Source organism: Perca flavescens, chromosome 4 (genome assembly GCF_004354835.1).
Source record: "Perca flavescens isolate YP-PL-M2 chromosome 4, PFLA_1.0, whole genome shotgun sequence".
Lineage (NCBI taxonomy): Eukaryota > Metazoa > Chordata > Actinopteri > Perciformes > Percidae > Perca > Perca flavescens.
The window spans coordinates 38,346,966-38,374,951 of NC_041334.1; the positions used below are offsets into that span (position 1 = coordinate 38,346,966).

The 27,986-nt window shown below is 41.9% G+C and overlaps 1 protein-coding gene across 2 annotated transcripts in view; it reads right to left on the minus strand.

Annotated features, from left to right (window-relative positions):
* The window catches only part of epha8 (eph receptor A8), a 143,783-nt gene that overhangs the window by 60,772 nt on the left and 55,025 nt on the right, over window positions 1–27,986 (minus strand). For both annotated transcript variants that reach the window (XM_028574942.1, XM_028574941.1), the window contains exons 3-6: window positions 21,238–21,291; window positions 18,916–19,059; window positions 15,280–15,429; window positions 6,456–6,771 (exon numbers count right to left, since the gene is read on the minus strand). In XM_028574942.1, the coding sequence (XP_028430743.1) occupies window positions 6,456–6,771; window positions 15,280–15,429; window positions 18,916–19,059; window positions 21,238–21,291 (664 nt within the window). The remainder of the gene's footprint in view (window positions 1–6,455; window positions 6,772–15,279; window positions 15,430–18,915; window positions 19,060–21,237; window positions 21,292–27,986) is intronic.

Sequence of the window (27,986 nt, forward strand, 5' to 3'; positions counted from 1 at the left end):
TCTATATATTTTTTCTTCACATTTTTTCTGCAATTTTCTTTTTCAGTTTAATGTTTCAACAGCATGTGTGTGTGTGTCTGTGTGTCTTTCTATGTGTGTGTGTGTGTGTGTGTGTGTGTGTGTATCTGCAAATATTTCTGTGCATGTGAACAATCTGAAGAATTTTCCACAATTTGAACTATTTTAGTAATGCAAAGCATACTAAATATGAGAGTGCTTTTCATTATGCCCAACAGTGTGTAGTTGGTTAGACAGAAATCTGGTAATATGAATAAAGAGTGTGCCATTTGGTGCACAAGTTTGATTCTGATAATGCTATATGTAGTTTTGGTTGCAGTGCTTCATTTTGCAGGATATATATATGAGGTATTTTGCAGGCTGGGTGTGTGGTTTTGTGAATTGTGTTAAGTATTTTGATAAAACCAGCCTAGTTTGCAAAATTGTGTTTTAGCAATTGGAAAACAAACTGTAATTCACTCTTCATCAGCGGTTAAGATGTTTTAGATATATTAGCTCTTTCAATGTTCATATAAAAATCATTACAAAATGACTAGAACAGTTGTTGAAGTTGATTTCAAGGAATGCCAACGTTTGAATTGTTTCCAATATAATATTGGACATGGATATTTATTTAAATAAATATTGGTCTGAGAGTAACCATACAGTAGGCCTATATGAGGAAGCCTTTACACTGGCCTAACCCATTTATCCACAGCATGTTTTCGACTTCAGGGACCCAGGGCCAATAAGGAATCTTCACTCTGTCACAGACGGCAATCGCAGTGCTGTCTCTGGAGTTTCAACGACCTGTGTGTGTGTGTGTGTGTGTGTGTGTGTGTGTGTGTGTGTGTGTGTGTGTGTGTGTGAGATCATATGTTTAAGTAAGAAAATACCAAACGTGAGTAGGAGTGAGACAGGTCGGGCCAGCGAAAGGGCAAAGCCTTCAGTTCCTCTATGTGTGCATGTGGGTGCGTGCGTGCGTGCGTGTTTGTGTGCGTGTGCGTGTGTGATGAAATAAATATATAATAGAGGAATATTAAATCCTCTTTTTCCCTTGCTGCTGTCTTCCTCTGATATTTCTCCACGGTGCCACGTCGACAGATAACAATCACATTATGTGTCGCAGAGTCACACCTTTTTCTCTTCCTTTTCACTTCTCTCATTTGACTTTGTTTCATAATCTGTCTCTGTTTTTCATTTCATTTCACTTTTTTTTTTTTTTTTACTCCTCACTTCTCCCTTTATTCGTGCTGCTTTTGTATTTGTGCGTTTCCTCTCTTCCACCCTTTTTCCTTCACTATTACAGCCTCCCTCCGCCTCTCTATGACTGACGGGGAGGAGAGTTTGCGTACAGGAGAGTCAAAGAGGCTAGGAACAACAATCCCACAATCCCTCAGTGACTGGAGGAGCCAATCATTCAGTCTGCTAAAGAGGGAGAAGTGACGAACTACCAGAGGTGGAAATGTGGAAAGTTTAGGGAAATCAGGGAAATAAAAGAGGAAAGCTGTAGTTGTTTTTGATGTAATCGTTCACATAAGTGTGTACATTTCTCTTTATAGTTGCTGGTTTATGTTATTTCCTACAACAAACTCAACCATAAATCACATGGAAGCATCAGAGGCACAGTGCAGGTCACAGACTGGGAGGACAGGCTGTGGTCCATTGACTGAGCAGAGGAGTGAACTAACCCACATGTGTGAGTACGCACCCACCCACTCCTCTCTCCTCTGGGTGTGTGTGTGTGTGTGTGTGTGTGTGTGTGTGTCTGTGTGTGTGTGTCAGGCTTGGGTGGGCCGACTGAGCTGAGTAGATGTGACCAGCCTAAGTGTGTGTGTCTCATATCAGTGTGTCCTTGATCGCTCTCACTGTATGGGGCACTTTAGTTCATTCTTCACTGGCACCGGGAGGCACTCATACACACATACGTGTAGTACACACATGTATGCACACACACACACACACAGACTCAGTGTTTTGATGTAAACTCAAGCAGACGAGGGGTCCAGTCAACCACTCCACCAGAGTCTTTCTCCCTCTATCCTCGTCTCTTTTTCCCTTCGTCTTTCATTGCTTCCTTCCCTGTGACACTTTTAACGACATGTCACGCAACCCTTCACACACACACACACACACACACACACACACTTACCATGTCGTGCTCTCAGCCAAAGCTCTGCACCTTTGTCAGGGGAGAACCACTTAAGCACGCTCATATACGCACACATATTCACGCACATTCATGTCTGATTTCCTTTCTCTCTCTCTCTGCAACACACACACATACACGAACACACACACACACACACACACACACACACCCATACAAGCCTTTCACCGTCTCGTGCCCCGCCGGGTCTCATGTGTGCGTGACTGTGGCTGGCTTTGGCGAGGGTGAATTAGCACGACGACCCAGTTTGGTGCCAGAAGAGACAAGACAGTCAGTGGAGGATATATTGAAGAGCTCTTTTCTTTCTTTTTTTTTGCCCACCGCAAATCCACTTTCTGCTCCAGCTGCAGTGATGTAATGGCAAATAAAATACAGGGTAAAAACATCACCTACAGCCGAGGACTGTCATAAAGCAAATCTTTAGTTTTTTTAGATGCTTTTATGCTTTTTGTCCCCCCGCCCGTTAAAAGATCCTATCTCTATAACCTCAGATAACTTACATCAGTGTCTTACGTTGAAATCAGCTTTAACATGCGGATAAAATCTGTTCCATAAACAAAACGTGACTCAAGGTGATTTTTCCTTCCAACTTCTCTCTGCTTTCTCTTGCTAATTGGCTGCAACTAATTATAGAAAGTCTGTAAGTGCCCCTCTAAACTGGACACACATAGAGACACACACACACACACACACACTTGCTATACTTTTAAACGCATTTTGACAAGGAGCTCTCACTGTGTCGAACCAAGAGGGTGTTTGACACTGGCCTCAGACTGGTGAGACACAACAGAGAGTTGTGTGTGTGTGTGTGTGTGTGTGTGTGTGTGTGTGTGTGTGTGTGTGTGTGTGTGTGTGTGTGTCGGTAGGAGGAAAGAGGGGGAGGATGCAAGCGCCGTTGCGTGTCTCGTTCGGCTCGTTTAGCTGACAAACTGCTTTTAGCGTTTAATTATCCATCGCTCTGTGATTAATTGGTTTTAATTACTGTAACCCGCGGCAACCTGAAATATGCACAGGTCTCCGCGTGAGGTCAGCCTATCAGAACCCCATGAAAAAAATCAAAAAGAGACAAAAACAAACAGAATGGGGTTTCACACGAAAGAAAAACAAGACAGGATCAAGAATCTTCTCACCTCAATTATTCTTCATCAGACAGAAACCATTCAGCTCAGACGGACTTGCGGCTACTTTCTCAGTATTTACCTACTCAAGGGAAGGGTTAGCCCTCAGAAAAGCTTTTGACCAGATGTTGAACTTTCCACAGGATCCACAACCAGAACTTCAAACAGACTTTTGGATTCACTAGAAAGGTTAGGAGCTTTCCAAGTGCATGTGTTGCTCCGAAGGCTCTTTACATTCTGCAGACACTTCAGCCGAGGAAAACTTTGAGATAGTTAAACAAACGGGCGACTCTGATGCTTTGATGCTCTGATGATTTGGTTGAGAAAATAATTTTTCCAAGTAGAAAAGAGGGTTTGTCACTAGGGGTGTAAGAAAAAATAGATACACTTGAGCGATTGCGATATTTTATTTAGCAAATACTGTATCGATTTTCAAAAGACGCAATTGCAGTTTACGTGCAAAAATACTCATGTAAGACAGTGGTTCACGTTCGTGTTGTGTTTAAACCGTAGACTGTTAATATGAATGGACAGAGCATGTGTGACGTCACCCACTGGTTTTTGGAGATCTGCTATGAGTCATGGAGTTACCGGCGAAACCATCCTGGTTGGTGATCTGACGATTTTAGACGAGAGGGAGGAGTGAGGGAGGAGCCCTTGCACTCTACGTTACGTTACACACTTTCACTGGCAATCACATCATACGGGCTGGGCTCGGACAGATATTTAGAAATGATGTTCGGGCTATTAAATTTAAAAAAGCTGGGGCAGCCTCTAGCTCACCCAGTAAGAGCGTTCGCCCCATGTTGGCTGAGGGTTTGAATCCGACCTGCTGCCCTTTGCTGCTATCGTCCCCCATCCCTCTCCCCCTTTCATGCCTATCCACTCTCTCTATGTAAAAAAGGGAACAGCCCCAAAAAATAATATAAAAAAAGCTTATTATGTAGGTGTGCGCCTGTGTTAACGTGGGCTTGTTGCCCCATGTGAGCTGATGAGCTCATCTGTGGACATTTCCGAATGCCTTCCTACAGCTGCTTGTGAATTGAAGCTAAAGGTACTTTATTGTCACATACACATACATGTAGCAAAATTCATTCTCTGCATTTAACCGATCCCTCAAGAGCAGTGGGCCGCTGAGCCATTTACAGCGCCTGGGGACCCGATCTGAGCCAGTCCCTTGATCAAGGGCACTGACCGTAGAACCTAGTACATGTTATTGATGGTGGGGAAAACAGGCACAGCAACGCAAACATGGGGAGAACATACAAACTCCACACAGAGAGGCCCCGGAACCACCTGGATTCAAACCCAGAATCTTCTTGCTGTGAGGCCACAGTGCTAACCATTGGCCCACCATGCTGCTCAAAGTCACATCACACAATCCTGTGATTGGTCTTCTTTGCGGTCTTTTGCTTCCTTGTTCTGCACCAGTTAAAATTCAATTCAGTTTATCTAAGAAGGGGACAGTGCAAATTAATATAACGCATGATTTTACATAGGTTAAAAATGCCAGAATTAGCAAAAAAGGCTAACACAAGCAGATCCGAATTTAGCACAAAACAAGACACAGCACAGAAGCCAAAAGATTAGCAATAAAACAAGATTACAAGATCAAAACAACATAGCATAGGGCACAAAGATTAGACCAGACACAGCTGTTGAGAGCAGTGATGCCGGTAACACGTTACTATTTCCAAACCAGTAATCAGATTAAAGTTACTTATCCAAGTCACTGTGCGTTACTATTTTTGTCATTTTCCTTAGTAAAAATATATATTTTTGCTTTCTTCTTGCGTTTCGGGAAGTGTGCAACAAGTCACGTTTTCAGCATGTGGACAGTTCACGTGTACCACGCAGCGACACAAACGTAAACAACAATGGAGGGAGGAGAGAGATGGAAATACAGTCACTATTTAGAGTTTGTGTCAGCTGAAGACGGCAGTATTAAGGTTGGTTGTACACTCTGTGCTGGTGGCAAGAAAGTGCCATCTAGCTACAAAAACACTACGTCAAATATGAAGAACCATCTGGAGTCGCAGCGCTGCAGTCAAACTTACAGAGCAAGTCTCAGCAGGTGGAGCGAAGCAGAGAGCAGGAGGCCCCCCACCACCCAAACAACAAAAGCTGGACTTCAGTGCAAAACCAGTAAGTGGGGGAGAGTTGAAGAAGTTGGTCGGGCAGTATGTTGTAGAGGAAATGCTGTCCTTAAACACGGTTGACTCGCTCTCGTTTCGTACCATAATAAACCAGATCCTGCTACTGGCAATGCTACCGAGCTGCCTCACAGTTGAGGCTGTGGGGGTGTTGCCAGCCGCTGCTGAATGTAACTAATAAAGTAAATTGTAATCTAACTTAGTTACTTTTAAAACCAAGTCTGTAAAGTAACTAAGTTACTTTTTAAAGAAGGAATCAGTAATCGGATTACTTTTTCAACATAACTCTGGCAACAAATGTTAAAGCAACACCAAAGCACTTTTCCTCTGCGCTCCCCCTACAGGTTGGAAGCAGAATTGTCCATTGTAGTTTCTTATGTCTCATTGGAACTACAGATCTGGCAAACTTGCATAGTGCGGTTATAGCCGGTAGAGAGTGCCGTTCACCCTGTTACGAGTTGATGAACCACTGAAATGATTTTGGAAACATTATTTTAAGGTACAAAAGAATCTTTGCGGTGGCTTTAAAGGTGCTGTAGGTAGGAAAAATTTGAACATCAACAACTTCTCAGTCCCTCCCCCACCTTTCTGCTAAAGCCCAAAACTGTCTAAGCCCTCCCCCCACAAGGGAGAATGAATGAGTGTGCATGAGCAGTGATTGACACACAGTTAGACACCCCCCCTGGCCCTGATTGGTGCATCTGAACAGTTAGACACCCCCACCTGGCCCTGATTGGTGTATCTGAACAGGGAGCTGTGGATTTTTGCAAATCTCACTCCAGGCTGGAGGTGGAGCCAGAGGAGCTGGATTGATTTTAAATGACCTTCATGTAGTTCTACTGGAACATAGGTTCAGTTTCAGCAAATATGACAGAAAGATAGTTTTATAAGTTTTACCTACTGCACCTTTAAACTAAGATGAAATTATAGTTTTCACGAGCAAAACCAAACCAGCAAACGTACCAGTTTTAACGGCAGCGAACGGGTCAGGTATGAAAGCACACCGGGTCGACTCACCCACGCAGGAATCCCTGTGTTCTTCAAATCCGGCGGAGCACACACATCTCCCGATGGGCACCAGCCACTCTCCCTCGGCGCTGCAGTACATCTTGGGCGTGTCCCTCTCCTCTGCGTGATCCACACACTGACCCCGGACCTCCACCAGAGAGGACGAGTCGGCGCCCGTCACCACGTCGGTGAACACGGCCAGGTTACGGCTCACGCCCACGCAGCGTTTGTAGTACACCCGCACAGAGGTGAGGGCAATGCAGGCGCCGATGTCCTGGAAGGCCAGGTAGAAGCCTCGTTTGCTCAGAGGGCCAACGCCTCGCACCTGGGACAAGAGAAGAAGTGTTTGACACTTTTATCGCACACACTTCAGGTCATTATCATAGTGTTTATGACAATGACAACAAATACAAAATAGGCTATATGATTAACAAGACTGTGTTTGTCTGACTCTGTGTGCTCAAAATAATAATTAATTATATTTATATAGCGCTTTATCTAAATCTAAGTTTCCATCCACTTGTCAATTGAATTATCTGAAGTTCGGTAAAAAAACTCATGCGAATAAAGCTGAGTGTGAAAGTGTGTTTCCATCCAACAGCTTTAAAGCGAATAACAACCTGTTGCGTAATGACATCACGTGCTGTTTTGCGATTAAATTGGTATATCAAATTGATTTGAGACATTTTAAGGTGTTTCTGTTCCTTTTCGCACTGAATCGCACAACATTCAAGCAAACTTTTGCGAACAAAGTTTTGCTAGACAGAAGTAGTTGTTGTTGTTAATATTAGAAGCCGATGAAGCTCCGATGGGCCTTTGGCCGTGGATCTGATCCAGCTCATCAAAAAGAAATGACACTCTGCTACAATGTAAAGTATTAAGTTTAGAGCTTGTATAACAGTGTAAATGTGCTGTCCCCTCAAAATAACTCAACACACAGCCATTAATGTCTAAACCGCTGGCAACAAAAGTCAGTACACCCCTATGTTAAATTCCCATAGAGGCAGGCAGATTTCTTTATTTTAAAGGCCAGTTATTTCATGGATCCAGGATACTATGCATCCTGATAAAGTTCCCTTGGCCTGTGGAATTAAAATAGCCCCCCCACATCATCACATACCCTTCACCATACCCCCACATCATCACATACCCTTCACCATACCTAGAGATTGGCATGGGGTACTTTCCATAAAATCCTCTCTCTATCATCTCTTTATCAGGCATTTTTCATTCGATATCACGTAATTCGGATAAAAATGTGTGGATGGAAACATAGCTATAGACACTGAAAGCGCTTCGTGGGGAGGACTACTCTCTAGCACCACCAATGTGTAGCACCCACCACGGCAGCCTTACGACGCCAGACGCTCACCACACATATTTTTAGTGGTGGGGAAAACCAGACCACCCGGAGAAAACCCACCCACACATGGGGAGAACATGCAAGATCTGCAGAAAGGCCCGGGACGACCAGGTTTTTTTTCGGTACCGATACCGGTACCTCAAATTCGGTCCCGGTACCCAACGGTACCTTTTTTTCGGTACTTTCCCACTGCAATAACAAAAATTAATTTCAGTAATACAAAATAATTCTTATTTCTTATTTATTTAGAAGATTTTACACATCACATAAAATACAACACCTCCCTGTCCCCTCTGAAAACTGTCCCTACAAACTATTAAATCAAAAAAAAACATTTATTCTTGTATTTGTATGTTTTTCTTTTTGAGCCTGATTTTATTTTCTCTCTCTTTTCAATTGCTCTTTAATGTTCTATGTAAAGCACTTTGAATTGCGTCGTTGCTGAAATGTGGTATACAAATAAAGTTTCCTTGCCTTACAATACGGTATGCAGCTTGTCAGTCACTCAAAAGGTTATAGAGAACACTGTTGGACCTACAATCTCAAGCCTCTCAGTCACTCAAAAGGGCAAAGAGAACACTGTTGGATGGTCCAATGGATCACGGAAGGCTTGTATCATGTGGATGCGCCGACAGCGTTGTTGTCATTACTCAAAATTCCTCATGAAGGAGACAAGAACTACGCACTACAGCTTTAAACAGATGTCATTCTCTGTGTGTGTGTGTGTGTCAGAGCTAGAGGATGGACACCCGAGCCCGACGGGACCCAAAGTTCGGACAGATATTTAGAAATGATTTTCGGGTTTGGGTCGGGCTCGGTCACATCAGCACGATGAGGCATCGAATGTGCGCTTGTTGCCCCGCGTGCACTGATGCGCTCATCTGTTGATATTTCCGAATGCCTTTCTACAGTTGCTTAATGAAAGTTTTCCACAAACAAACGCACATGAGTCATTAGTAGCCATATGAGAAAAATATTAGATTTTAACTGTGTCGGGCTCGGGTCAGGTTCGCTTACTGCTCTGTTCGACACGGGCCGGGCTCGCACAGAAAAATGCGACCCGATCCACACACTAGTCAGAGCGGAGCCCTGCTCTCTGTCAACATGCAGAGAGGACAAATAAGCTCGTGCTTACAGGTACTGAAATGTGGCACCGTTCGATTTAACATGAATCGGTCCTTGGTAGTACCGATGTAATTCGTTACCCAAAAAAGTACCGGATTCGGTACCCAACCCCAGCTGGAACAGGTTTCTTCTAGTAAACTGAAACTAAAACTGAAATAAGCAGTGAAAAATATTTTTTAACAAAATAAAAACTAAAACCTAGGAGAAATTTAAGTTAAACTGAAACTATAATATTGCCAGGTTAAAAAACTAATACAGATAACATCAAAATGAATGCAAATGATTTCAGTTTGAGCTGCTTCACATCGGACACTAAACATTAAAGTGCCCATATTCTGCTCATTTTCAGGTTCTTAATTGTATTTAGAGGTTGAACCAGAATAGGTTTATGTGGTTCAGTTTTCAGAAAACATCATATTTTTGTTGTACTGCACATTGCTGCAGCTCCTCTTTTCACCCTGTGTGTTTAGCTCTCTGTTTTAGCTACAGACTGAGACCTCTCACTTCTGTTCCATCTTTGTTGGGAGTCAAAAAGAATAATATGAGCACATTAAACATTAAACATCACAGTTCTCGAAGCATGTATATGTAGCTACATACTTCTGAGACTTGCACCTGGCGCTGATAAAATATAAATATATAAAAAGTTTTCTTTCTTTCTTTTCATTCTTTAAAACTTTACCCTAGAACATGCCTGTCTGAAAAGAGAAAGAATTTCTTCACACTCCGTGCGGTGAAATCATGGAACGAGCTTCCAGAAGAAGGTGTGCGTTCCCCTTCAATTAATTCTTTGAAGAATAGGTTGGATGCATCATGCCTGTCAAAAGGTGTAATGGATAATTATAAAGCTTGTCAGTAATTTATGTAACTTATTTATGAATTGTTAGAACATTTCAATTATGAAATGAATGTGTTTTATGAAAATAAGATGTTAAAATGTGAATATATATATATATATATATATATATATATTAGAGCCGGGACTTTAACGCGTTAATTAAGATTAATTAATTACAGACTTTAATGCGTTAATTAATTACACAAAAAATAACACGTTAAACATTTTTTACGCATTTTTATAACACTTATTTTTGCACCGCGGGACGTTTCTCACTGGATGAGTTTCGGCGGACCGATTATACTGGAGCACCAACTAGCGTTGATGACTTCAGACCTTTTATATATGTCAATGCTTCAGACAACAACAAACCACAGTGAACATGAGCGAAGAAGCTGACGAGACCGCTTTGGTTGGCCCCGTGGATGGGACATTTTGTTATAAAAAACGAACGGATGGAAGCGTCGATTAGAGCATGGTTGTGTGCATGCTATGCAACAAGGAATTCGCATATCACCGCAACACATGGAGCCTCAAGTATCACCTCGACGCAAAACATTTAGCAGCTAGCCCGACTCCGAGTACAAGGACCCACACCCAACCTACACTCCACCAGATGACTGGTTTAAGGACCAGGGTAACTAAGTCTGAATGTACTTGAAAGTATTGTGTTTTACTTAAAAAAACATAGTTTACAGAAGGTCTACCTACCTATAGGCTACCTGAATTTCTGAAATGTACTATATTTCTAAATATACTATTGCTACACTTAATGGCAAAAATTGCACTGGTCTGCTGGACTTGGTTGAACAAAAATAAACAATATTGTGTTGCTTAAGCTTATGTAATCAGTCATTATTCAATGGTATACTAAAAATCCATGTGAAAAAAATTACTTCTCACTGTTCTCAGGTCAAATATTTATGCAATTAAAATGCGATTAATTTCGATTAATTAATTACAAAGCCTGTAATTAATTAGATTAATTTTTTTAATCGAGTCCCGGCCCTAATATATATATATATATATATATATATCTACGCTAGAGTCTGGAATAGAGGATTGTATATCCTCTACCAGAATTTTTTCAATAAACTAAATCTTTCTGAAAAACCATCCCGTTCTCTCTCCGAACTCGTAAAATCGGACGTTTGGACAGTGGCTGTCAGCGTCTGAAGTGACGAAAAATCGCCCTTCAGCGTGTTTATATAACGTACCGGAGAGAGCAGCAGCTAAACAGGGTTTAGTGAGTAGTATGTAAGGGGGGAAATCTGCATAAGGAGGTTGGTTGGGGGATGGATGGATGGATGGATGGGTCAAACTTTTCACAGGTCAGACTTTCACCTAGGAGACCGGGGGTTCGTGTCCCACATGTGTCTTTAACCGTCCTGTTATTGTTGCGTGTCACGGAAGCTTAAGTCCACCCACAAGCTTTTCCTAAACCCAACCGTCCCGTTATTCACACGAGTCACGAAAACGTAAGCCCAGCCACAGTCTTTTCCTTAACATAACTGTCAAAAGGGACGCCAATAGTCCCGACCAAGCACGTTTAGTTAAAGTGCGTTATGTGACGCTAAAGGAGACTTTTAGCGTCAATAACAACGACAAAGGCACCTAACCAAGCGTCTGTATTTTTTACGAGATGGGAGTGAGTATGTGTTGGAAGAACAGAAACTGAACCAGAACTAGTAAACACACTCTAAAACTAAAACTAAAATTAAATAGAAAAGTCAAAACTAAAATAACTTTGGGCCAAAAAGATGGTCAGGTGGTAGTGTCGTTTTTTTTAAACTTGTTTGGTAATATCTTGTTTGGTATACGTGGACATATTTCATATTTTTGAAACCTCTGTGTATTTTTGCTAGACGTCTTCCTAGAGTTTGGAAAGTTCTCTCACTCTTTCATACTAAAAACTCAAACAGTGGTACTGAACAGAACAGGTGGAACAGTGTGAGCCGAGCCTTAATTTAATCTCTGGACGGGTGTTTGGTGTTGTGCTTTGGCAGCAGTCATTAATCAACCGCTCTGCTTCCAACAGCAGCCTGGAAACAGATCTTTTTTACATTTTTATATGCTTGTTTTTCATCTCATATCACAGTCGATTATCTTGTTAACACCGAGGAACTGACTCAGTACCTTATTTTAAAAGTTTGTTGCGGAAACATATTATGAAAATATAGCTTTTTAAGCAACTCCCTATAATTACCAGGGGTTGATAAGTGTGATATATGGTTATTAGGCAGATGTACTGTGTGTCCATGAATTATTCTCTCCATTTTCTCTCCGATGTTCTGTTTACTTCCCTCCAGCATTTTGTTCACCATTGTACACCATTTTGTTCAATAAAAAGTCAATGAAGAGGGAAAATAAAGCTCTCAAAGCTAACAAGCTAGCTAACAGTAAGATGGCAAATGTGTTAGCTCTTTAGCTTATGGTTACTTAAAAAAACATATTTGTACCATGGACCCCTGTCTCATAACTGTTAGTAAACCATTCCTCTTTAAGGCAGCGCGGTGGCTCAGCGGTTAGCACTTCTGCCTCACAGCAAGAAGGTTCTGTGTTCGATCCCAGGTCGTCCCAGGCCTGTGGAGTTTGCACATTCTCCCCGTGCTTGTGTGGGTTTTCTCCAGGTCCTCTGGTTTCTTCCCACCATAAAGACATGCATGCAACTAGGACTACAGTTGAAAATTAGCCTACTGGCTAACACTGGCGCATTTACAGAAATGTTGATTAATGTGCATTGTCCTAATATAAATAAATAAATCTTCTTCTTAAAAAATAAATCTTCTAGTGAAACAGCTAATACTGTGACTGAGGAAGTTAAAATGCAAAAAAACACCATATATTTGTTGTACTACACACTGATGCAGCTCCTTTTTTCACCCTGAGTGTTGAGCTCTCTGTTTTAGCTACAGAGTGAGACATCTCACTTCTGTTCCATCCTTGTTGGGAGTCGCACATGCTCAGTACCTAGGTGAAGACTACTAGCCAGTCAGAAGCAGAGTATGAGGGCGTGCCCTGACAGCGCCTAGGTAAGGACTACTAGCCAGTCAGAAGCAGAGTATGAGGGCATGCCCTGACAGTACCTAGGTAAGGACTACTAGCCAGTCAGAAGCAGAGTATGAGGGCGTGCCATTCTAGCAGCTAGGCGAGCATTATAACGTGTGCTACAAAGTGACCACGTTTGTCTCTGAAGTAAAGGCTGGACTACAATAGAGCTGTTTGGAGCAGTTTGTGAACAGTGTTTTCTGTTGGAGATGGTAAGTCCCTTTGGGGGGACTTTGGGCTTTTTCACTTTGTAAATCTATAACGTGCACAAAAAAGATATAGAACACAATAAAGGAAAGAAGAAAAGCCAAAAAGCATAATATGAGCACTTTAAGTAAAAGTGAATGGTGCAACACGGCTAATGAGCTACAACGGCATCCTCCATTTCGGACTCTCCACGTCTCCGTCCTCTCAAGGGTCAGAACTGTCAAAATGGTTTGCTGTTGAAATATTTGTGTGCATTTAATTTGCCCCTGCGAGCAAATCCACTAATTGCAACGATTCCATTGGAATAAATAGAAATTGCAGCGAGTTCTCATCATTTTAATGCTGGTGTTAAAGCAGCTACGTGAAACCGTGTACCTGATACCTAATAGCTCTACTATAATGATTCATTTTGTAATTTGAAATTATAGCTGTAATGATTCTGTTTGTATTCATTGTATCCATTGTGTTAGCATTACATCTTTTAGTCCAATCTTACTTTTTAACCTTAATCTCACTTGACTTCTACTTCACTTTTTTATTTCTTACACTGTAGCTATGTTACCTTTATACACTTATTGACTAGCTCTTTTCTTACTCTTATTTATACCTTAAATTTGACTGTAAGAAACAATTTCACTGAGGGGATCAATAAAGTAGATAAGATAAGATAGACACTAAGGGTGTTATTCACACTTGGCCCAGTTCAGTCCTTCCAGAAAAGAGTTTTTTTGTGACTGTTGCGGGCAAAAATCCTTGATTATGCGGCATGTTTTCTTAACAAATGCGATGGAATATGCAGGATATGTATGAAATTTTATGCACTGAAATTGCTGGAACTTGCTAAAATTGCAGGAAGAGAAAAAAAAGTGATTCCCCCATCACCCAGCTTTTCGATGATGTTCACGTCGCGTAATTAAATAAAACGTCACTTCATAACGTTCCCATGGCAACAGGGGAAAATGGGTGCTCTTGTGTGAAGTAAACCCAACATTTTTCAACTTTCTGTTAAGATATATGTGACTGTTTTTGCAACGAAAATGCGAGGATTATGAAATCATGGAAGCCCCGCATACATTGGCTGATTATGCATTGAATTATGCGATCGCATAATCACGTTTTTCTAGAGGGACTGCCAGTTAAACAGTGCCCGAGCACTTTTGACCCCAAAGTCCGGTCAGTTTGACTAGTGTGATTGCTCTGTGCTGTCCCTGGGCATGGTACACTAAACCGTGGCCGGGAACACGCTCGAAAGAGGTGGGCCAGGGCACGGTTCGGGTTGGACGGCACGCATCAGTGTGATCGCTAAACATGCCCGGGTCTGTTTTTTTACCTAACAGATGAACGGGTCCCACAATGTAACTACGTAAGCGTGCTCTGGCCCTGATCGTTTTATTGAATGTCTTACTGCAGTGTGACTGCAAGCCAGCGGGCACAGTTCAAGGCAACTGGGCCAAGTGTGAGTAAGCCCAAAGTCAGTTTTCAACCCTTTTTTTTTAACTGGTTAGTTTTGCACATATTACAAACACAGCTACTCCTACACCTTCCCTTGTTCCTTTACCGCCCTCTCCCTCCCACCTCCCATCCATCCACCAAATTAGTGACTTATACACCGACAGCCAGGGGACGGTAAGAGTCAGTGTCGGCCCTGCTGTTTTGTCTCTCGTATTGTCTCGCTGTCTCTACATCTTGACTGCTCCAAGGAGCAGCTACTACTGGTGTTGAGTGATTTTAGTTTGATCTATTTCTTTGTTTTGTTTTCTTTCTTATCATCGATTTGTGGATTAATTCATATGGCCCTTTTTTCACTGTATTTAACAACCTTTTGTAAAATTGTCACAATGTTCAACCTTTGATGCTACTACAGTAGAAACGAAAGAGAAAAAGGTTAAAGAGTCGATGACAAAACCACAACCTACTGACATTTTTTTGTGTTTCCTAAAGAGTAGTAAAAGAGTAGCTCCACTATCTGGTATCAAATTCGAAGCTGTTATCAATATCACTGTATTTCCCATGATACTGAACTGAGCCAGGCTGTTTGTTTTCGTTCACAGATCTGCAGAACCGATCACAAAACAGCCTGAGTGACGAGACTGGAAGAGGCTCTAGAGGTTTCCAACTTGTCTTGAACTCCTGCAGAGGTGTACGTGCCGAGAATTGGAATAAACTTACAATCCAAAGTGAGACATTGCTTCAAAGAGCCTGGACTGTTGTATAAATCAGTATTCGTGCTGCTGTAGTGTTGTTGCTCATACCTCGGTGTTGAGTTTAAGTCTGCGGACTCCCAGGTCCACCCCTGTGAAGCTCTCGTCAGCGGCGATGGTGTCAATCTTAATGAACTGGTTCTCCCGTACGGCCGAGCCTACTGCTCTGTCCGACTCATAGTAGTACAGGTTGAAAGTTTCCTGTAGAATAAATACACAGGGTAGAATAAGTACTGTATGTGTGTTCATTGTGTTACAAAATGAGTCATACATTATTACCCAATTTACTCTTAGTACACCCAAGATAAAAACAAGTCTAGATGCAACCAAGACACTTTACAGATGGACTGAAACCACCTAGGGTGAGTGCAAACCAGTTATTCACAATCAGTGGTACTTGTACCAAAGGGGGTATGTCTGCTCTTGCCATTGTAAAGCAGCTCAACTAATTCGGGGGAAAACATAGAAATTATCATTTGATTAAAATAATTTATCAGCTGTACCACCTAAACACTTCATGTTGCAGTTATGTAGAGTGTGTGAAAACTAGTTAGCAAATGAGTGCATAAGTTTAAATAGGTAGTTGGCTAAAAGTGATTAATAAATGGTAGAAATAGTTAGCTACAAGTAATGGATAAATGGATAGCTACAAGTAATGAATAAATGGTAAAAATAGTTTGCTACAAGTAATGGATAAATGGTTGAAATAGTTAGCTTTAAGTAATGGATAAATGGTTGAAATAGTTAGCTTAAAGTAATGGATAAATGGTTTAAATAATTAGCTTAAAGTATTGGCAAAACAGTTTTAGGGTTAGGGTTAAATAGCTTAAAATGTTGCATAAGCAGCTGAAATAGTTAGCTTAAAGTAGGCCTACTGACTAAACAGTTGAAATAGTTAGCTACAAGTAATGGATAAATGGTAGAAATAGTTAGCTACAAGTATTGGCTACAGTTATAGGGTTAGGGGGTTAGGGTTGGGGTTAAGAGTTCCAATTTAGATTAATTTTGCACAGGCCTATTGATCTGAAGGTTGAAGTAGGTGAATGTGAGGGGGTCCAAAATGCTTCAGGAAGTCAGAAAGTCAATAGTGTGATGGCCAGCTCTGTGTCATGCTGGGACCACGGGACAGAGAAAGAGGGCAAATTTAGTATTACAGGTATGGGGGAGGGGGGTCTGGAGGGTTGGGGTCTGGAAGGTTGGATGTTGAGTTGTGTGGGGGCTCAGGGTAGGTCCCACCTCCAGGAGATAGGATGTTGGGGTTGGGGTTGGGATACAAACCCTGTTTAGGGTAGGGGAAAAGACTGTTGGGGTTAGGTGGGTGGGTTGGGGTAGGGATGCAAACCCTGGTTAGGGTAGGGAAATAGTAAGTTGGGGTTAGGTAGGGGAGGTGGAGGTGGGCGCAGAACCGAGTGGCGAACCTGTGGGGTAGTGTGTTGATTGGGTGAGCGAGAAGGAGCGAGGGAGGCCAAAGTTCTCTTTTTGATGTAACGAAGATAGCGTTTGCTAAAGCGTCTGGGTCTGAGGCAATTGAAGAGGGTGAGGATGGCTGCATGTAGATTTGATGGTTAGGAGGAGAGGTGGTGAAAGCGGATAATTTGTGATTTAATGATACCCTTGAAGGTGTGTTTGGGATGATAGCTGCTTTTATGGAGCACTGTCTGTGGTCTTAAAATAAAATTTGGTCAAAAGTTGGTGGTGTGTGGTGTTGATCGGCTGAAAAAAGACTGTAGTGTCAAGAAAAATAACCTGTATTTGATCTATTGATGGAGTGGTGGTGGCTGTTGAGGGTGTGAATGAAGGCTGGGAAAAGGGAAATGTCTTGGGTCCAAATGCCAAAAAAGTCGTCGTCGTAAGTGATCGGATTATGGTCCGAAGTTGTGATTGAGTTTGGAGTTGGATGCTTTCCTCAATGGGTCTAAAGTGTTTCATATTTGTGAGTTGTCTCTGTGTTGTCTGTGAGTTGTCTGCCTCAGTGATGTATTGATTCCGGTCCATAATAATGATTTTAGATCCCTTATGTTTTTTTCTTTTACCTTTATTTATTCAGGGAATGTTTTTATTCACTGAGAGGAAGCCTCTCTTTTGAGGAATGTGTAACTCACAGTTAAGGGCCTTGCTCGAGGGCACCTCAGCAGTGGTAATGAGGGAGGGACACTGAGGGAGGGTCTGGGGATTGAACCGCGACCTCTCGGTCACAAGCTCGCTTCTCTAACCTTTAGGCCACCACTGGAGTTCTGACAAGGCCAAGGGTTCGGCCACCTACGAGTTGTCTGGGACGTCTGCCAGTGGTCGAAAAGAGAGAAGGGTCCGTCTGTTCTGATGAATGAAATTGATAACTGTAGGGTTGAGTTGATTTGTGAGAGGCTCCCAATTGGAGGGGTGGGTAAATGTTATGGCTGGTTGTGACTTGGATTGGGAATGAAAATGGGTAATGAGTTTTATTCGTCTAAGGTTTTGGTGTACGTCTCTATGAAGTTTCTCCCAGTCCACATTGGAGGGGGAGCTCCAGTCCATGTCCGTGTGAACTGTGGGGTCAATGGCCGGATCAGGTACAGTGTCAGTGTTTGTGTTAGGTGTGGTGTTAGTAATGTTGGATTTGGAAGGATCTATAAATTTAGCTGTGCACGCCAGTTTTAAGAAATTGCTTGGGCTGCATTGGGTGTCCGGTGTTTATTCTTCTGTTGTGTGGTGAATGTATCATGTGGAATTTCCTTTAAGAACGGAAAAAGAGTGGCTATGGTGTTGTTGATGATTTTTAGATTACTCTGTTGTGTACTGGTGACATGTGGTGAGAAATTCATGATTAGAAAGTAAATATCTGCATTGGGCTTAAAGTATTGGCTACAGTTATAGGGTTAAGGGGTTAGGGTTAGGGTTAAATAGCTTAAGATATTGCATAAGCAGCTGAAATGGTTATCGTAAAGTAAAGTATACATGGTTGAAACATTCAACAACCTTTTTAACCGTCCAACAAGTACGAGAAACTTAATATTCACTTTTATATAATGAATAGTGTTAAACATTTGTAACATACATTATGAATTGATGAAGGGGTACGTGAGTTCATCTGACAGGGCTGTGGGGGTACCTCAGACCAAAAAGGCTGGGAACCACTGGTGTAAACTTCACTAGAAAAGATTTCTTCAAGAATATTTGGTTGGTTTCACATCTACCTTCCTATAAAGCTCTGTAAGGTCAATTTGGTGATTAAAATGAGTTCACAACCCCACCTTAGAACTGCTGCAGGTTCTTATTTTCTTAGTTATTTTATGGTTCGAATTATTTATGTCTAATATATACAGTATATACTGCAGGGATAAAGTGCTGAAGTGTTACCACGCATGCATCTGAGGTACAGTAGCCTATCTGCCAGACACAGAGACCGATTATTTGGTCCCATTTGCTCTTTTCACATATGAGGTAAACTGAGCAGTATGTCAAAGTCCCAGAAAGTTGTTTCCTAATTATGTTGAAAGGCCATTGTGAGTCTTTGAACTCTAAGATTTTAAATAGACTTCATCTCAGACTGGTTTTGAAATGCTAACTATAAACTGAATAAAAGAATATAGGTTACAAACATTTAAGAACTGTATTTTACAGCTTTGTCTCCTACCACACATTTCTATCCTCATTCCCCCCTCTCACTCCACTAGCTTTCCCACCCTCCCCTCTCAGTCTGAGTGCTACCTTGCAGGTGCCCAGTACACCAGGCATGCTGTTGCAGTCTCTCAGGGTGAACTTGACCTCGATGTAGATCCTCCTCGCTCCGTCTCGAGGGAGCCAGCCCGTCCTCAGCCAGTTGTTTTGGCTGGGGCTCATCACGTTACAGACCTGATTCAGAGTAAGGGTTATAATCAGCAACTCTAGCAGCAACATACATCATCAATACAAACAAACATTGTAGTCTGTGGATCCGTGGCTTATAGAGAGGGGAAGTCCCTCCCTTCCGGTGGACCTCATGGGACCTTATTTTGGATGGATATGTATGGTAGGAATGGGGAAATACATATTATCTTTTGATTGCGTTTGAACTGAGCCATGAAGTACACATATGATGTTCGTCAATTTAAAGTCTTTGTCGTAGATTTGTTGTATCTGTACTTAGTTTTGTGTGAAACCGCTCAGTGAACTACATATCTTCTCCGGCAATATATGTCACCTTGCTTGATGCTTGGCTTGCTCGCTAGCTAGCTAGCTTAGCTTTGTTCCACAAACTATGTAACGGTATCTTACCTGATGTGTATTATCCAGCGTGTTTTTATCAGCCGAGAAGCGAAAGAACGAGCAAGATCTGTTGCAACCAGGGGTGGATCTACCGGGGTGGCATAGGGTGGCAAATGCCACTCTAAAAGAAAGCCTTGCCAGCCCTGCTGCCACCCCAGTTGGCAGCAACAAATTAAAAGTTGACCATTTACGAGCGCGAATCTCCAATGTCCGACTGCAGTCAGTCAAAAACTGTTTGCTTCCCCTCTCACACATCTGCCACTCATCAGCTGTGTCTTACATTAATGCCTGTCCTGTAATAATGCCCCTTACTTCTATCATACTTCTATCTCCTGTTAAGTGAGATCACATTGGATGGTCACCTCAAATGCAGAACACTGATTGCATGAGATGAAGTTTGTCTGTATGAGTTTGTAAATGGCAGCCCGTGCCTTTTTGTAATGTGTACATACTATTTCTCATCAAACTGTGATAACTGTGATTAAATTCAGTAAATATACGTCTGCCATATGTTAGCCCTCAAAAATTCCTGCCCCCCTCTTGCCACCCCATAAATATTTTTCTAGATCCGCCCCTGGTTGCAACTGTTGGATCTTTACATCCAGGCACAAAACACACAGACATCGTAGCTTCAGAGTGACGTCACATACGCGACTTTGAAGTGTGTAGGCTTTGCAGTTACGTATTTTCACATTTGCACTTAAACAGTTTTATGACAAACTGTGACTTTCTTGACTTGCAAAATGATCTTTTAAATTGAAGAATGTCACATGTGTAATTCATGGCTCAATTCAAACGGCATCAAAAAATATCTCTCTCGCCATTGAATCCAAAATAAGTTCCCATGGTGGTCCACTGAAAGGGGAGGGACTTCGCCTCTCTATCATCTCCACAATTTTTGGTTTTGAAAGATGTACCCCCCCCCACCCCACTCCTGAACGGTGCTCTATTTGTTTTGAAGAGCAGAGCAGCTGTTAGCAGCACTTCACAATAGCTAATATGTATTCGGGTGAGGAAGCCTGAGCTGACATGAAGATGAACTTGCAGAAATGTGTTACTCGCTTTACATAATTTTTTGTGTGCATTCATTTCACAGAAATCAATATCTTTCTACTATAGATTGCTCTGGTATGATATATATTATTATGGTTACTATCAACATGTTCTCATTCCCAACTCCTAAAATACTGATGCTTGGTCAGTGGCTTTCAGCGTCAAAAATCACCCTTTAGCGTTTGTACGGGACGCAGCGGGCAGAGCGGCAGCTCGGCCGTGGCGCTGTAAGATGACGTAGTATTAAGAGGGACAATAGTAGCCAGTAGTATGAAAGACCTAAAATCCGTGTAAGGAGGTTGGTTAGGGTGTTGGATGGGTCAAACAACACAGGACTTTCATCCAGGAGACCGGGGTTTGTGTCCTGTTCTTGTCCCGCGTGTCACTGAAATGTACATTTTCTAGCCCCACCCACAATCTTTATTGTGAGGTCATAAGGGGAAAGGTTACCTACTCTTTCTCTGCTTTAAAAATTAAGTACAAAAGTAAATTGTCTCTACTTTTGAATTGTTGTGTAATCTCTATTTGTGTTATTTAATGAAAAATGTTACCTTATAATCCAACTAATATAAAAGAATAACAAGTGATTCATTATCCAGTTTGTTTTAAAAAAAATCTACCTTAATTTACATTGGGGGAAAAAAAACTAATTTTCCCTGAGATCAAAGTGATATATTCCACTGAAGTTCTCGTAATAATTAACTCTAATACAACTCTGAGAACATTACACACCTGGTACGTGTGGATAGGGCTGAAGTACTCGTCCATCTCGTTAATGGCATCCCACTGTGCAGAGAGAAAGAAAAAGGGAGAGGGAAACATTCATGGGTCAGTCACATGTTCACACATCTTCAGTGTGAGGACATGAGGACATCTTCAGGACGATATTGGCTCAAAGTCATAGCGCCCCAGTGGCAACAGGAAGTAGACCTAAAAGTCAAGGTGCTATACTTTAACAAACTCCTCCTAGAGATTTCATCCGATGGACTTCAAACTTGGTCTGTATCATCTCAACACCTTAAAGATGAAAAGTTATTAAAAGAAAAACTTTTCGTCAGACGGTGTGGGCGTGGCGTGGCGGCCATTTTGAGCTTTTATCGATGAACGAAGAAGTTGCTGTAATTTTAGTGTACATTGTCGTATCTGCCCGAAATTTCTCACGTTTGACAAGGGTCCAGGCCTGAGGGTCCAGGCCCAAATTGGATTTTGGTCATAGCGCCCTTCGCTGGCAACAGGAAATCATCCTTACATGACAAACACCATCCGATTTACATGAAACTTATAATGTGTGGTGTACATGTGATATTGAGCCGGCCCCTATACTTTAACCACGGCCATTTACTCAGGCCACGCCCCCTTTTATGGCTTTTGAACTGTTTAAGGTATAGTGTTGTATTGTGTGAGGTATCATTGAACTCAGCAGAGAGTTCCTTTTTAATTGGTGACGATTTGCCCCGCCTCATATGCGTAAGCCACGCCCCCTTTAATACAATTTTGTGTGAGGTATCATTGAACTCAACAGAGAGTTCCGTTTTCATTGGTCATGGTTTGGCCCGCCCCCTGTGCTTTAACCACGCCCCCTTTCACAGCTAATGAACGGTATGACGTAGAGTCTTGTGTGAGGTATCATTGAACTCGGCAGGGAGTTCCCTTTTCATTGTTGACGATTTGCGGTGTCTGAGTGCCGCGCAAATGCATGGTTGCAAGGAGCAGCGTCCGCCAGTAACCCCGACGCGTGCAGATGAGCGAGGGCCCGTCCAACGCTGCTTGCAGCTTTAATTAGCTTTGACTTCAAATGAAACATGCAATGAGTCCTGTCACACAGGCGGCAGTCATGCTAGTGTGGCAGGTGTAGGGTGTGCTGCATTTTGAATCTCTCAGAAGACGAATAGGATGTTTTGAGTTTCCAGATGATTTCAGAGCTCATTATCCGTAAGATAATGAGTTGGAGTGACGCACACTTTGACAGTCAAAAGCAAACTGCTGAGATTGTAGCTTTGCAGGAGGTTAAAGATTTTCACATTCACTTTCTCATAGTCTTTGTCAAAGCTTAATTTGAAAATCTGAAATAAAAACACTGTTAAACTGGGATTAATGCTGGTATTAAACATGCTGATGTATTCTGTTTGGGTGAGCAACGGTTAATGCATGCTATCGTGTGTTCTACATTTCAGTATGTTGGAATTCACTTCATGTAATTCCGACGGGACACATTTCCATTTAATGAGATGCCCCTCATGTATGTGATTAGATTTACATTGTTTACTGAATGCCGCCAGCGACCAATGATAGAATTACGAGAGGGAACAGTAAGTGAAATGTATTGGTATTTCTAAATGTGTTAATGTGCGTTACGCCTCCCTGCACCTACGACACCCAGAGGAGACTCAATCACAGGAAGCCGTGTTCCCCTCCTCCTCGGAGCATAATGTGAGGACATATAAGCTCCCAAAGACCTCGATCTACAGACGCGGAGCCCAGGAAATGCACAAATCTCATATAGTAGGAGGCACAGGAAGATTACATTCAAAATTCTGATTTATTTGAATGCATCGGAGGGTATGTACTGTTGACAGGTGCTCTTTTGCAGTGTAAGACAAGAAGAATGAATTTAATCAAGTAAATAATTGAATGATCTTTACATGCCAGAAAGTCAAATTTTTTCTCCAGTGTTCACATACAGTACAAAGTTAAACAAGGCATTTTCTGTCTTTTATTTCGCTAAAAACATTTCACCAATTTCGAGGTTTCACCAATTCCAAAATTTCACCAATTTCAAAATTTTGCTAACTTGAAACTGTACAGTGAATTGTGAACCATCTGGCCTTGAATAAACCGTCAGATCAGTCAATCTTATTTTCTGTCATCAGTCGGACTTAAATCGAAATCAGTATAGGAATGAATTGGATATATCCATTCCTATACTGATTTTTTTTAAGGCTTGTTGAAGATCCTTATACGTAATTGACCAACATCCATTCTGAACTTAGTTCACAACTCTCATAATGCGCTTTGTTTTGCGACAATGTCTGTAAAGGTCAAATGTCAAAGCTTTGTTTTTTTTTTTTAGAATAACTCAGTTATTCTTGCTAAAGGGAGTTCAACAGACTAAAGCCCTATTTGCACGGCAATAGTATTATAATTTCCATCCATCCATGGATGGATGGATGGATGGATGGATAGTATTATAATTTGTAATAATTGCAGAGGTAATCTGTGATGTTAATCCTGTACAAATCTGCTACACAGAAACACTTAACACCTTCTACTTCTGGTTTTCATTGTCAGTGCAAATCCAGTTGCACAGTTACATTTTGATGTCAGGGGGAAAATATCATCCTTTCGTGCTCTTGTATTAGTAACCCACCACAGCTCAATCACAGAGGAAATGAGGATGTTCTGTCAGTTGGTTTATTCATGGTAACAAAATGCAAACAGCTTAACCCAAACTCCAGGGGAATGGGATTGTGGGAGCAGCTTTCTTCCTTCTGTACTCCTGATAAAACAGGATATTTGAATGTGGCATGAAGCAAGAAGAGGTAATTTAAAAGGGTAGAAGAATAGGATATCAGTTGACGAAAGAAACTTAGCATTGAGAAAAAAACACCATAAACATTCTTTTTTTGTGTGTGTCTCGCAAGTCCTAAAGTTAATGGAAGTCCAATACTAAATTCTCTTGAGCACCGCTTTAAAAGGTGCCCTGCCACACATATGTCATGACTTTGTGGTAATGTCTGAAGTTCTACAATGGACTCTTAAATTTTTTGCGGAAAAAATGCCTTGGTTACCTTGTTTCAAGCCATTCAGCTTGATTTCTGCCAGTTCTCATTAATATTCAACAAGCTAAGCTGTTTGAATCTGATTGGGTAACAGCTAGCCAATGAGAGCCTGGCTGTCAGAATCCTTTACCCAGCCCAACTGGGCGAGCTCATTAATAGTAATGAGCTCAGGCAATATGATGTCAGACTGACCAGCTGTTGTGATTGGTCTGATTTCTCTGCTTATTTCTGTTCAGTGGCTAGAGCTGACAGAGGAGGTAGCAGTTTTTTTCACATTCACCACATAACACAAACACATATGGACCTGATAGATTTCAAAAAATGCAAGTAAAAACGGTTTTGTATGGCAGGGCACCTTTAAGGAAGTAAAGATGCCATTTAATTCTGTTTTGAAAATGTGGAGTGGTGACCCCAAGGAAGCATTTTACCTAGGGCTTGAAAAACACTAAGACCAGCCCAGGAAAAGAGAACAGTACTAATTTCTGAGATAAAAAAAGGCAATAAGGATAAAGAAATATCTCAGTGGGTGTAAACAGAACCAGTGACTCACTCCGTGCCAAACTATACGACTTCTTCCTCATCTACCAAGAGAAAAGCAATTCTCCCAACAGCCCTCCTTCAGATGAGCTGTAGCGGGGATTACATGGGAAGGTGTGCTGGGTATTGAAACTTGGTATTCATCAGATTTCAAACTGGTGCTCTCTGGAATCACGAACACAAAAAATATCAACCTTCAACAAAATGCTTCACTGATTATTTAGTCTAAGTCAAAATATGTTCAACCAATTTGTGTGCATGTATAAATGAAGATGCCCAATGTGTGTTTAACCCATGGTGTTACCCATGATCCTCCTGGGCTGAGGATCCTCGTGCGAGTGGCGGAATAATTGAAAGGGATAGTGTCAACCCCGGGAAGCTTTTTTGGGCCACGCCCAGCTGAACCCGGCCTCAGATAAGACGACTGGGCTTTGCATGGAAGCCCTCCAACTCCTCTCCTGAGCCCTGACTCACCCTGCTGCCCCCTCGCCTCCCCCAACACACACACACACACACACACACACACACACACACACACACACACACACACACACACACACACACACACACACACACACACACACACACACACACACACACACACACACTCACACACACACTCCCCAAGGCACAACCAGCCAAAAACCACTGGGATAATTAAGATGTAGGAAGTCTCAGCCATCCCTCCCGTTTTCTTCATCCTCTCATCTTTATCAGCTAAATTGAAATCGCCCTTGAACTTGTGAAGACCCTGGCTAATTAGCGGGGTGTATAACCTCTCTATCGCCCTCATTATTCCCGTCTTGCCATCGCTGCACTTTCAACCTCTCTTTTTTTTTTTTGGGAGGGGAGGAAATCTTAGATTTTTCCTCCTTGTAATTTTCTCCAGGAGTGAAAACAATCCCAGCAGCTGAAGGCTGATTGTCAGGAGGTTGGGAAGATGTACGGCACACAGTTTGGACAAGCTTGGTTGTTGTTTAGTCTTGTAAATAATGGAAATATTTTCCTCTCGCGCTGAGCAGACAGCCAGGTAGAAGAAGAAAAAGAAGAGGAGTCAGAGAAGTTCAGCGGGGGGGCATGTTTATCTTCTGAGAGCACGATAATAGGGCTCTCTATCGCAGACTGCGCAAAACTGTTTCCTCATACCCAAATTAACATAACACACAATGCAAATAAAGCCTACTTCAAGGTACACACAAGTGAATGAATATAAAACATCTATCAACACTGGATGTTAAAATCCTCCTTCAAACTATATTCAGACAAAGAAAAAGTTGGTTAAGCTAAACTGTACAAATTTGTCTGAGGTGTGGGTCACAAACCGTCTCGGATGAGTTTAATATTTGTTCAACTTTGGCTTAAGTCCATGAAAATCAAATACACAACACACAGCACTACTTTTCTCCAACAAACCACACTTTATTCCCCAAAAGTACTCCACAGCGCTGTGAAGATAGCTCTGGCAAAAACACAGCCTTCTCAGAGCTAAATATTTTATGACTGTAGTGTTATAGCCTACATGTTATGAAGTCTTGATTTGGGTGGTTATATATATATATATATATATATATATATATATATATATATATATATATATATATATATATAACTATATCACACCACATTCAGCATTAATCAAAAATCTAATTTCCCACAAAATAGTAGCTAGTGAAAACGCTGCGTGGCTAACTTTGGACACCACTCGCCACAGAGGCTTGTGAGCAAAAAGTGTAACATAAAGCCCTGAATGTATGTAATAAAATGAAAAGTTATATATTACCAAGATATTGGTATAAATGAATCCAAGACACATGCCACCATGTCATGCAACTGCTGAATTAGGGTACTTGCACCTTTTTTGGTCCAATTCAAGCACTGTTCTGGACCTCAATCCATTGACTCCCCTGTATGCTCGGAGTAGTCTCACATTGCAAGACCCTCTTCCACAGCGCAATGGAGGAAGGTCTGGCTAGTCCACACGGCATTCTGGGATGGGAGAACAACGTGCTCTGGTTTATTGGCATTTCTTTAAACCAATCACAATCGTCTTGCGCCGGACGGAGTCACAGTGCCTCTACAAAATAGCCTCTGGAAGGAACTTGTTTTGGTGGAACACGTGTACGTTCAAAAGTAGTTTTAGTCATGCTACAGAAAACTGCGATTGGACAGATAGTCTAGCTAGCTGTCTGGATTTACCCTGCAGAGCTCTGAGGAGCAGTTAACCATAGTCCTCACAAATCCACCGGAGTTTAAAATGCCAACACAAAGAAAGCGGAAGGTGAAATGAGGGACATTGGAATTTCCGTAGGCACCTGAATAATGCTGGAAATTAAACGTTGTCGATATAGACTAGAGTGAACTGCTATTATGACTGATATCATCCCTATCATCATCACATAAGAAACTAAACAAAAACAGAGTGTAAAATGAATCCACCCGGTGATAGTGTCTTCTCATTTTTCTCTAACTGTGTTTCTGATCGGGACGTTCTGGGGTCAAGCAGTCAAAGCGTCTCAGCCTCCTCTGACTGTTCGTGCCAATTAATGCTCGTCTGATCCGCGTTCCTCGAGTCCTCTGATTCTCCACGCTCCCTTTCGCTCTTTAATCTGAATGCCTTTTGTTTTATTCAGCCCTTTTAGTGTTTCCACTTAGACAAAGAGGTTGCAATCCGAGTTGCCTGAAGATCAGAGAAGCTGTTGTTACCCAGAATGAAAGTGTTTTCTTCAATGCAGCTGCTTCTAAAGCCTGCGTTTAAATCTTGGGGTCTACTTTCGTACGAGACCGAGGCCCTGTAGCATGAAATCAATTTCAGTCTATTCATGACATATGATATGAAAGAGAGAGTGGATGCCAAAACAGATGAAAGGGAGAATGAAAGACTGATTAGCAAATATAGAGAGAAAATGGTTTGAAAAGTTGATTGTGTGCTGCTACTTAAGGGTCTATTCATCATTGTTGTTTCTGAGGAAGCTGAAGGTAGCTGCGGGGATGGAGTCTGCTCTGCTGATGGAAAATATTTCCTGCACAACTTTCACGTCCGATGCAAGATTCGCCCCAAGGCCGTCCAGACCACACAAACAAACCCACTGTGGTTGCATTTAGCAACTTCTTAATGAAAAATGAAACAGACAGGGACACAAATGACCCACACGTTACACTGTGTGC